This window comes from Chroicocephalus ridibundus, chromosome 8, assembly GCF_963924245.1.
Source record: "Chroicocephalus ridibundus chromosome 8, bChrRid1.1, whole genome shotgun sequence".
NCBI lineage: Eukaryota > Metazoa > Chordata > Aves > Charadriiformes > Laridae > Chroicocephalus > Chroicocephalus ridibundus.
In genome coordinates, this window is record NC_086291.1 from 10,218,819 (window position 1) to 10,232,882 (window position 14,064).

The 14,064-nt window shown below is 51.9% G+C and overlaps 1 protein-coding gene across 1 annotated transcript; it reads right to left on the minus strand.

Annotated features, from left to right (window-relative positions):
• Window positions 1-732: 732 nt before the first annotated feature.
• On the minus strand, window positions 733-14,014 carry LOC134520043 (cytochrome P450 4B1-like). The gene is made up of 12 exons (XM_063344954.1): window positions 13,229-14,014; window positions 9,020-9,164; window positions 8,320-8,364; window positions 7,508-7,635; window positions 5,829-5,953; window positions 5,560-5,711; window positions 4,884-4,990; window positions 4,214-4,404; window positions 3,560-3,693; window positions 2,849-2,913; window positions 2,225-2,307; window positions 733-1,490 (listed from the first exon to the last, which is right to left on the minus strand). Exons 1-12 carry the CDS (start codon window positions 13,406-13,408, stop codon window positions 1,322-1,324), a joined length of 1,524 nt encoding a protein of 507 aa, XP_063201024.1. The 5' UTR covers window positions 13,409-14,014; the 3' UTR covers window positions 733-1,321.
• Window positions 14,015-14,064: the final 50 nt, after the last annotated feature.

Sequence of the window (14,064 nt, forward strand, 5' to 3'; positions counted from 1 at the left end):
CGTGTTTGATACAACCTTCTGTTTATGGGGCTCACCAGTGATTTGGCAGTAGTGTTGATAATGTAGCACAGCGTACTCCACAAAAAGGCCCTCCTATTTCCCCCGCTGCTTTCTATCTGCCTTATCTCTGCAGATGAGAGCTGTATGACACGACACCGGAACCGCAATCAATGTCACCACGACGCTAATTGCAACAGCAGCACTTGGGATTTCCCAGTTTGACACTTTCTACCCCAATAATGATTCCTGCAGAGGCAGAGGACATCTCGCTAGTGTCCTCCAGTGTCCCTCAAGCATACAACTCTCATGACTTTATCAGCTTAGGAAAATAATAATAATAATAATAATAATAATAATAATAATAATAATAATAATAATAATAATAATAATAATAATAATAAAAATAAGAAGAAGAAGAAGAAGAAGAAGAAGAAGAAGAAGAAGAAGAAGAAGAAGAAGAGATTAAAACCCCCCTTTTTAACTATCAGAACTCCTTGCTTGCAGCTTTAAATGAAGATTGCACACTGGACCCCTGTGAAGGGGTTGCCCATGGAAGGAGATGCTGTGTTGGCTCTGGCTGGAGACCTGTGGGCAGGGGCCCAGCCAGGCACCCCCAGGGCTGTCTCTTGCTGCTCATGGATTTCCTCTCCATCTCCCGTTTCTAAAGGGGTTTTACACGGTATTTGTGACAAAGCAGGCAACCATCAGCAATAAAAACTGATGCAGCTGCTGTTACAGGAATAATTATTGTTTTATTAACACGAAAATTACAGAATATTTTGCAGTTTAGGCAGAATGTCAGAGCCCAAACTAGAATCAGTGCTTTCAATGAAACAGAGACACATTGAGTGCGAGAAGAGAGAGAAAGGCCTGCCATGGGCTGTCCCTGCTGCAGGAGGGGAGGGCTGACCTCTAGGCACTGAGGAAGGTGCTGATGATGGAGCAGGGCTGGGAACGGTCACGGATTTGGCCAGCACATGAGTGTGAAAGGCAGGATTTGGTAAGGAGGAAGCTGGTGGGACCTACAGATGTTCCCAGGCCAGGCCAGCCCTTACGGCAGGGCAAGGGGACAGCCAGTGAAGAGGCATGGCTATGCCCGGCTGCTCCGAGATGGGCACTCGTGGAGCAGATGGCAATGGGTCTGTGCAATGCCATCCAGCCTACCTGGGCCCAGGACGAAAAGGGCTTTCAGCTGGTGAAGGAAGCACAGAAATCAGGAATCCTCATCCCCAAATCCTGCCCTGCACCTTTTTCCCCAGAGAAACATTGCCCCATCATCTGCTTGGTCCCTCCCTCCGGCAAAGGCAGGAGTTTTTGAGCATCAGCGGATTTTCTTTAGATACAGGTGAATCCCGTTCTTGGAGCGGAGGATGATCTGAGGTATTTTGCAGGGCGGCTGGGCGGGGTCGGGCGAGAGCTCGAAGCGCAGCAGGGTCAGGGCCAGCGCCACCTTCATCTCGTTCATGGCGAACTGCTGCCCGATGCAGTTCCTGGGGTAAAACAGAGCAGCTCAGCCACCCCATCTCCGTGCTGGGCACAGCAAAACCCCATGGCTGGGTCCCAGTCCCCTCACACCAGCCCACAACCCTTCCCCTCTGCAGCTCTGGGGATCTCAGGCGGTGTTTTGGGTGGCAAAAGCAGGGGAACGGGCTGAGCAGGGGAGCATCAGGAGCTCCGGGATGTGTGTTCAATGAGCACAGAGAGGGGGGGAGGTGGGGAAGCCAACGGAGAGGCCATCAGAGGCGAGGCGGCAGGTCTCCAAGCAGGAGATGTTTGCCTTGTCAAGGTGAGCGCAGGGCGTAGGGAAGGACTGGGAGCAGGGGAGAACAGGGAATCAAAGGACGGGGAGGTGGGATGGGGTCTCTGTATCAAGGAGAGGAGGAGAGCAGGGGAGGCCAGGATGCTGCAGGCTTCGTGCATGATGCCAGCAGGATTCTCAGCAGTTTTGGGACCCCATTCCCTATCCCCAAGAGGGGCCTGGCGATGTTTCCTTCCCGTTTTGCCTGCTGGTACCAGAACCCCTCTGCGGCACAAACGCTTCTTATGCGCTCCTGAGCTATTTAAAGCTGCAGGGCCAGGACTTCTGGCGGCGGTCTCTGCAAGCACTCTGTGAGTGCCTCCCTGGAAGCAATTATAGCAGCAGCACACGCTTCTCCGGCTGAGCAGTTTCCAGGGATGCATGTTTTCTCTCCCTCCTACTCCTTCAGCGTTCAATACACTTTACCTCATTCCAGCAGAAAAAGGCAGAAAGGCGTGAGAGTGCCTGCCAGAGATGTTCTCCGGGGAAAACCGCAAAGGGTCAAACACCTGGAAATTAAGAGTTCACAGCAAGAAAAAGCGATTATTTAAAGAACACAGTACTGACTGGTACCCTCAGAAATGTGACACCCCATAATTTCTGAATAACCCCATTGGAGAGAGAATTCATTTTGAGATGGACAGAAACTCATACACCAGACTCCCTTGCTGTGCCCTGAGCCTGGCAATGGTGTTGCCAAGATAAACCAGACAGAGATACGATGAAAACCAAGGAGCCGGGATTCAATCCTCCACCTGTAGCCTGAGCAAAAAAAAAATCACCTTTTTGCCTGCTAATACAACAAGCTCTTCGGAGCACTTTGTCTTACTGTTTTGGGCAGCACCCAGCCCTAACGCTGCTGTCTGACCGCACTGTGCCACGGCTGGCCAAGAATAACGCGAGATGGTCACCTCTCAGCATGATTCCCATGGCCAAAGATGCCCAGCAGCAAGGAGGGGGCTCTGCTCTCCCGCTAACAGGTGAAGAGGGCATTTGAAGAAGCACATAAAGGGGAAAAATGATTAGAAAGAAAGGCAAACGGAAACTTACCGAAGGGTCTTTCCATACCGCGGGGTTTCTGTGAATGAGATAAATGCTTATCGCAGCGATGCTGCCTGTAAAACAATGGAGAAGGAGAAAAGGGCTCAGTGACAAAGAAACTAAAGGGGAGGCTGCAGCCTGCTCACACAAAGGTCTGTCTAAATCATCATGGTCTCATCTGTCAACTGGAAACCTATGAGGGTTTTGTCATTGGCTTCAGAGGAAACTAAACATTTTCCATTTGTTTAGTTGTAAGCAGACAAAAGGTGAACAGAGGAAGGCACCGGCACCATAGGCATGTCGTCCCCACCCTGACACTGCCCACTTGTGTGCCAAATCAGAGAAAGAATGGAGCAGCACAGGGCAATTCCCACACCACAGGTTGGGATGGAACCAGTCCCCGTCCCCCTGCTCCTGCAGTTCGCCAAAATGGGTCAACCACAAGCTTGTGCTTGGCCAGGAAGAGAAGGGGCTTTTGGCACAGGCACGGCTGCCCTATAGCGATGGTGGCAGGAAGGATGTCATGGGGATGCCACCGTACAGCCCAGACCTCAGTCTATCAACGGAATGCCGATATCTGCACAGGTCTATCTGAACATCTGTGTCAGTGAGGAGCAGGTCACAGAGGCAGGGCTGTCGCCTTTGCTCTGTGGCAGGCAGCAAGGATAGGACTGACGTCCGAGAGCATGATTTTGTGAAGTGGGAATAGGATTTACAGACCTTCTGGCAAGGTGCGTCCGTCGGGGAAGGTGATGGGTTTGCTGAGCTGTCGGGACACACCAGGCACTGGTGGGTAAAGGCGAAGGCTCTCCCTGATGCACATGGTGCTGTAAGTCATCTTGCCCAGGTCCTCCCTGCCGGGACAGAGACAGAGGCAGGCTGAGCCCCAGAAGGGCCCTTGCCCCATGGCCACCAGCCCCTGGGCAGACCCCCTTGCAACAGACAGGGCGTACGGAGGGACCCACAATGTCCAACCACGGGCTGCTGCAAGCTGGGGACCCCAAGACACCTCTGAACAAGCTCAAGTGCAAAGTGACAGCAAAAGGTGAAAAGCCATGACTACAACGTCCTGTGGTGAGAAAACAGGAGAGAGCAAAGGGCAATGTTGGTGGCATCCAGCATGTTCTCCTGGTCTGGGATGGTTTTTTCTCGTGTCTCCCCTGGCAATAGGAGCCCTGAAGCCCTGAAGGGCAGGGAGGCAGATTTAGGTGAAGGATGCAGTATCTATTCCATCCTGTGACGTCCCTGTGCATGCAGCAACGTTACAAATCAGTCCTTTAGCATCCTAGCTTTCAGGTCTTGAAGACGTTGTACACTTAGAAACACCAGACATGGGAAAAAAAAGATACCAGCTGAGGAAATGTGCAACCTTACCACTGAAGCGTCTCCCGGTCCCCCAGGATCCCTTGTATCTCCTCCCGGCACCGTGCCTGGTGCTCGGGGTGTGACGCCAGGCAGTACAAGAGCCAGGAGATCCCGCTGGCCGTCGTATCGTGGCCCTCAAACATGAACGTGTCCACCTCGGCACGCAGGTCCTCATCGGACAGTCCAGCTCCATTCTCATCCTAACAACCCAGAGACACTTTCAATGGCCCATATATATATACATATAAATATATATATCTTATAGTGGCACAGATCTACATATATAAAACATAATACCCCAGAAGGCGACATTTTATTCTTTCAGCTGTTGCAAAGGGAGTGGTGGTGCTGCTGGGATACGTATAAACAAGATCAATCTCTGTTTAGACTGAATTCAGGGCCCTTTTTCCTTCACTTATAAATCCCTTTATCCCCCTGATATTAAACCACCAGGACTATGAAATCCCTCTGCGTGTTGTATTCCCCAACAGACGCTACTAACGTTTCAGTGACAGAAAACTGGATCACCTTGGCCCCTCCTCAACTGGGCAGGACTGGGCTAATTTATTTTAGTGGCTTGTGCAGTGCTGAGGGTCTCTGGTGGTTTGTGGCACCCCTGCAAAGATTGATGGCTTTTGGATCCTGCTGCCCCGCCGCACACCCACTCCTCACCACTCACTTTGGCACACAGCAGAATGTCCAAGAAGTCCAAATGTCTCTTCTTTTGGATCTTTTCAAACTCCCGTTCATCTTTAAGGGACTCCTTGCGCTCGTGGATCACCTTGTCTGGGGAAGAAGGAGTTACAGGTTCAGCAGGGGCAGGAAAGGTCGAGCTGCAAAATCAGCCTGACAATGCAAAGCTCACCCAAGGGGGTGACCACCACTCAGTCCACGATTCATCTGACAGGGGTGCTTCTGCACCCCAGGCAGTTTGGCTTTTTCAGCAGCACGGCAACAAATCTCAGGCAAGTTGGCATCCTTTTCTGCAAACTTCTTTGTCCACCACAGACTCCTTGGCCTATTTTACCCACCCCTCCTGCATTAAAATCACGCCTGGCCTGGAAAGTAAATCATTCCTTGCACTGGTGTTGCCTGCAGCGCCCATCCCGTGTCTCATCAGTCTCTGGTCATTTACCAAGAACGTTGCCAGAGGGGAATTCCTGCGTTAGTCCAGTTTAATAACCCACACCCCCTTGCTTCATGCCTTCATCAGACCACTGCTGCAAGATGATGCTTTACTTGGATTCCAGCTCCAAGCCTTTGGGCAGGATCACAGGCAAGGAGGTAACTCAACTGCTTCTGGTCAGCCATCATCACCCACCCTGCTCGAAAGCTTTGGGAGAGGCAGGGAATACCTGTGTGGTCATGAGCGAGCTGGCAGACCTTCCTGAACTGATACCCGTGGGGGCTGAGCCAGTAAATGATGTCGTTGTGGTAGGGGAAGATGCGGAGGCGCTGGTGCACCATGTGGCATAGGTCATAGACAGCCTGGATATAGGTGTTTTTCCTGGGGAGAGGGGAATGGTGGAAGTTTGTAAATTTGGGAGCATCATGGCAAGCGATTTGCTCATTTCCCTTCTAAGCTGCAAACTTTCTGCCGGGGTTTGGGGCAGCCAGCACTGACCTGTTGGTCTGGCAGTTGCTGTGACAACTGAAGGCACATTTCATGATGCTATCGAGTGTCATCAAGCTGACGTGCTCAAAGAGCTCCACCGGTTTCCCGTCTGTGATCAGCTGTTCCCATTTATCCTAGGGCACGAAGGAGACAGATAGAAATGAGAAGGCAAGGGACAGTTCTTCACGATCTGCATGCACCTTCTAGTGCTCAGCTAGGGATACATCCCAGAGAAACTGAAAAAAGAAGAGAATCTCTTAGTTACCGTCAAAATCCTGGAGAACGGAAGCCGAGAGAGATGCTTAATACAAAATTTGTTTGCTACTCTCGAATCCTGGCAGCTGTGAGCCCTGGTACACCCTACCCTGGGGCAAAGGCACCCTGGAGAACCCCGGGATGGCACACCACTGGGTAATGGGGCATGTTACCAAAGTCTTTCTTGGGTACAGTGTGTTTCCTGCACAAAACACTCATATGTCGGCATTGGGCTTTACTGAGGTTGTGGTTTTTGTCTTTCTCTCACTAGCACGTATGACTTTGGTGCCTTTAGTGTCTAAGATGCAAGCTTCCCTCTCACGATCTCTCACCCACTGTGTTATTCCAGCATATAATATAGGAGCCCTTGCTCGACTCTTCCCATAGCAGATCCCTAGAGACGGTATAAATAGTGTCTCTCTTGCCTGGCAGACATGAAATGATGTTGAATCCTTGGTCCCTTCATGGCTGTAAGGATCCAGTGGACTCAAAGGCTGAGAAATGGAGGAGATGGAGGAGCACAGTCACATCTGAGCTCCCACAGCATGAAACCAGGCTGGGGAACAGGGCTTCTATGGACAGACTTATGTCCTTAGCACATACAATGATTGCCACCTGGTGGCATGGCCTCCCACAATAGGCACTTTGCATTGTTAGCAAGGAATTATAAACTGACAAGCACTTGAGGGCATTGCAAAAGCTCTCCTGGCTCTCCAACCCCCAGCTCCTGGTTGCTGCCTGGGCCAGCGGGAGGGAGAACAGCCAGAATCCATGCGGAACTGCTGGGGAGGTTGGATGGAGGGAGTCAAAGGAGAAGGAATAGATCTGGCACCCAGACTCCTGCTGGTCTACCTGCACAAAGCCTGGTGCCCCTCACTTGCAATTCCCACTGGTTTCCATCGTGCCCAGCACCGATGGATGGAAGAGTGGAGTTTCACTGTGTATTAGGCAAGGCAGGGATTGCAATCCAGTCATGGGTATGTTGACAGCAAATGATACCCTTTAACCTTAGGTCACAGTTCTCAGCTCTGCTCCAGCCTTTATATTTTCGGGATTTATTATGAAACTTTATTTACTTCAATTCTTCATTTACAAAAAAGAACCTCATAAGAAGTAGCAGCTGGGACTGAGACTACGCACAGTTTGAGGATGGCAGTAACATTAATCCTCAAATCTTGGCCAAAGCGCCCAACACAGTACCAGAGACACAGTCCTTGCGGGAAGGCTCAACCTGCTCATTCCTTACAACTCACGGGCAGGGATTTGTGGTGACTCAGAAAGCTTGACCACCAGGACACAGCCTGTCCTTACGACTACCAGGTTGTAAGCAAGGACACTGCAAGGAAACCCTGCTCCAGCATTTACCTACTAACCAGCCAGGATCAGGGAAACGGAAACAGGGCAGAGAGAAAAGCATCACATCTGAGTCCTACCAGCATCACGTTAGTAGACTCTGCCATCAGGGCCACGTATGGTTTCAAGACGTCGTAATGAAACCCCGGAGTCAGGAGTTTTCGATGTTGGTGCCATTTTGGCCCATGTAAGATCAGCAACCCTTTCCCTGGGGAAACACAGGCAAGGTATGTTTTGCTGGGCACAAGTAGCACGATTAAATCTGCTGTCTGAGCTGCTGTGAGAGAGTGTTTCCAAATGTTGCCGTCAGCTCCAGGGTTCCCCGGGCTGAGCAGAGCCCTGCTCACCGAAACCACCCAGCGCTGCCTCCGAAAAGAAACACCATCACTGCTGGAGCTGAGAATTTCAGATCAACAGACGCAGGTTGCCCAGAGAAGTTGTGGATACTCCATCCCTGGAAGGGTTCAAGCCCAGGCTGGACGGGGCTTTGAGCAACCTGGTCTAGTAGGTGGTGTGTGGGTGGTGTCCCTGCCCATGGCAGGGGGCTTGGAATTGAATGATCTTTAAGCTCCCTTCCAACCTAAACCATTCTATGATACTATGATGATTTTTCACCAGTCCTCTACTGAATCTGAGCTTCTCCCATCACCGCCCTTCACTAACTACGGACATGTAAGTGGTTCTCATTTGTATGTATGACTATGTCTGAACTTTCCTTCCTCGAATCGCAACAAATAGCATTTTCTAGAACCTTTTTCAATAAACATAATAATTTCAGGAAACTTGCAGCTACAATTGCATCAAGGAACGAATATAATGATGCTTATTTATAGCATGTTCTTGACTAGCTTCACGAATCATTCCTGGTAGGCAAAGCCCTGGGAATACATACCGATCCATGGCACAAGGTGTTTATAGCTGACGTTATCCTTGGGATCTGTAAAAAAATCATCAAGAAAGAGAAAATAAAATGATGTTTCAGTAGCATCAACCCACTGGTTTGCACCTGAAAGCTCCCTCTGGGTTCTCACTTTTGGTTGGGTATGAAGCAGAATCGGTGGCATCCCTGCAGAATTCATCGGTATTTCACAACAAAACAACACTATTTGGCCCAGCTACAAGAAATACATATGAAAGCAGATGTCCACACTGGCATAAACAAGAATATTGGCAGTCCAAAGTCTGTGCTGTGTGATAAATGATTAATGCTCCCGCACAGCACTGTTTAGCACCTTTCTCTCTGGATGCACTGAAGACATGGCACCACAGCAGGAGCCAGGGGTATGGTCTGAGAAAAAAAGCTTCCAGCTTTCTTCTCCTTGCTGGGGTCAGGCACCGAGAAGATAGCTTTTCAAGCAACACTTGAGGAATTTTGATTTGCCAGATTTGGAGGGTCCCCGGTCACCCCCGCAGCCCTGTGCCTGAAGCACTGAGGGCATGGCACGAAGGAGGGATATCTCTCCATGCCTTTAGGTCATTTCTGCAAGGAAAGCTCTCCATGAAACCCTGCCTTGCTGCGAATTTTCAGGCTGGCACGGGAAATCTGCAGGCTGTGGTTGTTGCTTCACAGCTGGAGGGCATCATCTCCTCACCTCCTCTGGCCAACAGAACCTTGGCGTAGTCGGGATCGGTGACAACCAGGAATGCCGAGAAACTCCCAAACCAGATAGGGTGAGCGTATAGGTACTTCTGTGCCCAGATCTCCTCCTTGTCCAGCGCCTCTTCCATCTTGAGAAACTGTAGTTGTGGGGAAGTAAAAAGAGAAAGAATACTTAGATACAGAGAAAAAAAAAATAATCTCCCAAGCCACTTTCTTAAAAAGCTCAAGATCTTTCTGTATCGCAAAACCAGGTGATCGCAAATACGATTTTGTCCCTCTGGGTTTGCAGAGCATGGGAAGTAGAGATGCTTGTTACTTTTAAACCTCATATAAAATAATTCTTCCTTATCAATTGATCCTAACCATGGAGAACACCCTTAGGGACAGTGGTGGTGACTATCAGTCCATGTATGTTATCTGCTCTTTTTTCCATGGCCACCCCAAAGAAGACTCAGGTTTGCCCCAGACAGCATCTGCGTTTTGTGGCGGGCAAATATGTTCTCACTTGCACATGGCTGAGCAATTAGCACCCTTGTGGTCATGAGAAAATACAGCAGCACTTTGACAGCAGCTAACGGCATCGCTGCTATATCTGCCCCAGCGCAACAATGCCTCCCGACCGGGAAACCTGGGCCACAGCTTCATCCAGCCATTTAGGTGGAGAAGGCCAGTGTCCAGGTAAAAATCAACAGGATGAGACCACAGTCACCGATGGAGTGTACAGAGAAGTGGGCACTGGCTAAAAATGTCAGATAAAGACTTCATTGATTTCCAGGAATTTAATTTAATAGGCAAGAGTTGGTGCTCCCAGAAACGTTCATCTCTGGTCCTTGGAAGCTGCACACTGAGGAGTAATGTGAGCACCAGCATTCGTATCAGTGACACTGGTGGGTTTGTTCTTCGAAAGTGATTGTTTTATTGCTTTTATAGCTAGTGCTGTTGTATATTAAACAGGCAATAGCCAAAGAACTAGTGGAAAGATTGGTGGAAAGATACAAAGTCACAGGCAGAGAAAAAAAGATCACAGAGACAAAACCGTGTAAGAGTTCTCTTTTCTTTGAACAGAAACTACTATGCCACAATATGCAGGGGGAAGGATTTTGGTGAGCTAGGGCTGACATAGCTGCCGCTGCTTTGACCTGAAGCTTGAAGTTTAATTACATCTGCATACTGGTGCAGAAATCAGCCACAAAGCCACCCTGTCAACTGAATCAAGTGAATATTTGCTCAGTTGCTTTGGTGCTGAATTAGCTCTGCTCAGCTTTTAGTTTGGTTAGTTTTTCTCAACCCAGGAGATGGCTTGGACTCAAATAATCACCCACATCAGGCCTGTCCTGGAGAGGATGCTCAGGAGCCACGGGGCATCTGCCAGGCTGCGTGGGGACACGGCCAGGCTACATGCATCAAGGCCGAGTCGGCTTCCTTGCGAGCCAGGGAGGTCCCTGCAGCACATCCCGTGTGTGTCTCTCACATTCAGTAGAACCAGATTATGCACTTCATCCAGTTGTCATTTACGGTAGAAAGCTACCGTTCAACTGCTCTTGCTCCAGTTCAAGATTTTGGACTTATGAAAGAGAACCATCAATTTCTCTGGTTGCAGGGATCACGTTTTGGGGTAAAAGGAGGCAGCCCTACCCAGCACCCACCCCTTCGGCAATGCCAGCAAAGGCAAGGCTTGGCGCAGTGCCTTTAGCTGAGCGACACTTGAACACGTGAAAGTCCCTTTGATACGCCTGCTTGAGCTTCCTCCCGTCATGAAATCACAGAACGCACAAATGGCAGTAATGGGGAGATGCTGAATAAGCCTCGCTGGCAGGAGTCCTAATGCTAGAAGCCTTTGCATCCAACCTTGGTTTCGGAGCGCCGGCCTTGGTTTGTGCTATCTGCCCTGCGCTGGCAGAGGGTTGGGAGGGATTTGTCTGAGCGGAGAAGTTACCCCCACGGTGAATAACCTCTGCCTGCTGTCCTGAGCACTCCCCAGTGTAAAGTCCTGTGGGCTGCGGAGGAACAGGAATGGAAAGCTCCTGCTTCTTAACCAGGGCTGTAGCTACCAGGCTCTGCATGAAAGACCATCGCTTGTCCTTCTTCCTCCCTTGGGGGCTTGAAAAGAAAAGTATAACCCCCGCTCCAGTCTAAGGAAGAAAGGTAATAGCCTGACCTCACGCTGAAATGCAAGTTTTGAAATGGATCCAAACTGAAAGCATCTGGGAAGAGGCGCTTAGAGGCGCTTTTAATGAGTATGCACCAAAAGCAAACGAAACAGGAAACACAGGAGCTGAAATCTGAGCACGAAGCGGCATTGTGCTCACTCAGAACCAGGCTGGTTCCCTTCCACCAGCCGCCTGCACGGGGCGGACGTGGGCAATGGGCTACTGAGGGACCGACAGCCCCCTGTGCCCGTGGGGCAGCTCCCTGCTCTCCTCAGCTTCCCACCGACCCTGACCTTGGGAAGTCGGTCTGGCCAGCTCGGGGCTGGCACTCCGGGCTTTAACGAAGTCGTGCTGCTGCAGCGAGACTGACCAGCTCTGCACAATCTCTCCTGATATTTTAATGTCACTTCTACCAAGTGATTTGCATAAGCAGAGACTAACACCTAAGAAGGCTTTAAAACCCAGGAGACCCACCCAAGGCATGGCAAATATATTTGAGATACTAAATTGACCTGAAACAAAACTAGCAGTTAATCACTTTAAATCAACAGAAGAGGAAACGTCAGTGCTCTCCCTGAATGCAGGTCTCAGGTCCTCCTCCGAGGTGCCCGTAAACTTTGTATTCAGCATGTGCTCAGGGCATTGCCAGTTTCCTCCCTGGCACAGTGAACTGTCGGGTTCTGGGGAATTCAGCAGCATTTAATCAGCAAATTTGCAAAACAGGAATTCTTTAAAAAATACTGTCCGAGGCAAAAGTCGAGCTGTGAACAACCTAGCCATGATGGGAGCGCGTTATCAGCACAGTTAAAAACCCGTTCCAGGATAAATAAATACCGATAAACAGGCTAACATACTTTATTTAATTGCAGTTTTAAAGTCTAACTGGCAGCGTAACAAATCCCTAAACTGGCCCATCTTCATGCTTTCGTTGCCAAAAGACTGATTGTCCCATCCAGCACAGGAAAACTGGGGCTGCCATGGCACAGAGACGGGCCCTAGGAGATCCACTCCAGATTTCCCAGCTACTTTTCAGGGTGCCAGTTATTCAATGTGACAGTTTTGGACAGGGCAGGGCATCAGCAGAGGCCAGGAGAAATCAGGGTGACTTTAAGCAGCCTTTAGCTTGTATGGAAAAGCCTTTCACATCGAGCAGCTGTTACTCCTCGCAAAGCTGACGATGAGTTGTGGAAATCTGTTTGCCAAGGCAGCCACGTTGATTTGTGCGGGCAAGGACATACCTCGGGGAACAGTCATCCACGCCACGAGCGCCCAGAGCAAGTCTTGCTTATACATGTGGGCTCGGTTAGTCATGGCTTTAATGCAACCTTAAAAAGATACGTGGCCCCTGTGCTGGGTGCTATACCTGGGCTGTGTTTTGTGGCTGCAACGTGGCTCAAAATGATCAATGCCCTGTCTGGCTCACCTGGGCATGAAGCCAGTGCAAGCTGGCAAGGGAGAGAAGGCGCCTCCGGACACTGGGATCAGCGTGCATCTCCTCAGGGACAGCCGCGGCGGCCGTGCCCTGGCTTTCACAGGAGCAGAGAGGTGACAGCGGAGCCTGCCCTGGGACAGAGCAGGGTGGCTCTGCTGCCTCCAGCACCGATGCCGGGTTACGACCCGGAACGACCTTGCCCACGCCACATTATATTATCGCTTTCTTTACTCGTGAGTCACTGCCACCTTTTTCCACCGAGCATTTTGCAGCAGCCAGCGTGTGCCGTTCTATGGGCGTCGCAAACAGAGAAAGCGGTTTGGATGGCCGGGAAAAAGGATGCCCACCTTTCCCTTTCACCCCGGGGGATTACGAGAAGCAATTCTCCCGGACTGCGAGGACAGGTCCTACCAGTATCATTCCCTCCCCCCCGAGACCCACCAGCATCGTTCTCTGCCGGGTCCCACCAGCATCGTTCTCTGCCGGGTCCCACCAGCATCATTCCCTGCCGGGTCCCACCGGCATCATCCCCCGCCGCTGCTCAGGGAAACCGCTCCCGGGGCTCCCTCCGTCCCCCCCCGCCCCACCCCCGGCAGAGCATCCCCGTGTCTCGCCCTACCTCATGGACGTGGCCGAAGAGCCAGTGTGTCGGGTGGCCGGGAAATTCGGCCAGCGCCCTCAGCAGCTCCCGCCGCCGGTGGTACAGCTGGATGGCCTTCAGCAGCACGCAGGTCAGGCAGAAGACGGCGACCAAGTGCAGCACCCGGGAGACATCCACCCCCAGCCAGGAGAGCTTCATCCCCCCCCCCGCCCCGGCGACGGCGGACACTGGCCGCCGGGCTCAGACGAAGGCCGGTGTCAGCGCCCGGCACCGGTCGCCCTCAGCCAATGCAGGGCGGAGAGGCAGGTTCAGAGTCCGATCGGCTGCCAAATCACGACAGGGTTTGTTGGGGAGGGAGAGCATCCCGCGGGGGCTGGGGGAAGGCACCGCTCGCCGGCGGAAAAGGGATGAGAGCTGCTGCCGGCTCCGCACCTCGCCGGAGCCCGCCGGGATGCGGGCTGGGGATGAAGGAAAAGAGCTGCCGGCCCGGCGGAGGGAGGGCGAGGTGCCGAGCATCGCCTGGTCCCTGCCCGCCCCGCCGTTCCCTTGCCTGTGCCCACCCCGAGCTGCCCCGGCACGACTCGGGGGGCGTTCACATCCCTCCCTCCCAGCCCCGCCTGCTGGCCTGGGCGCTGCCACGGGGGGGGGAAACCGGGAAAATCGGGAAAACTGGGAGCGAGGACCCCTCCCGAGCCCGATGGGCGCAGGGACGGGGGCGGGGTGTAACCGCGGAGGCAGGCACCGGCCGGGTTGTGCCCCCTCCTCTCGGCCGCTTCCTTCACCACCCCTCCCACCGGCCGGGAGCGGGACTCGAACCCGCGTTTCCTCCTCGCGTTTCCCAGCTTCCGCGGAGG

Excerpts from the sequence above, each read along its gene's own strand:
- LOC134520043 (XM_063344954.1), bottom strand. The coding sequence starts at position 13,408 with ATGAAGCTCTCCTGGCTGGGGGTGGATGTCTCCCGGGTGCTGCACTTG. Across the intron at positions 5,712-5,828 it reads AGCAACTGCCAGACCAACAG|GAAAAACACCTATATCCAGG; the intron begins GTCAGTGCTGGC and ends CCCTCTCCCCAG. Across the intron at positions 4,991-5,559 it reads GCTCGCTCATGACCACACAG|ACAAGGTGATCCACGAGCGC; the intron begins GTATTCCCTGCC and ends CTTCTTCCCCAG.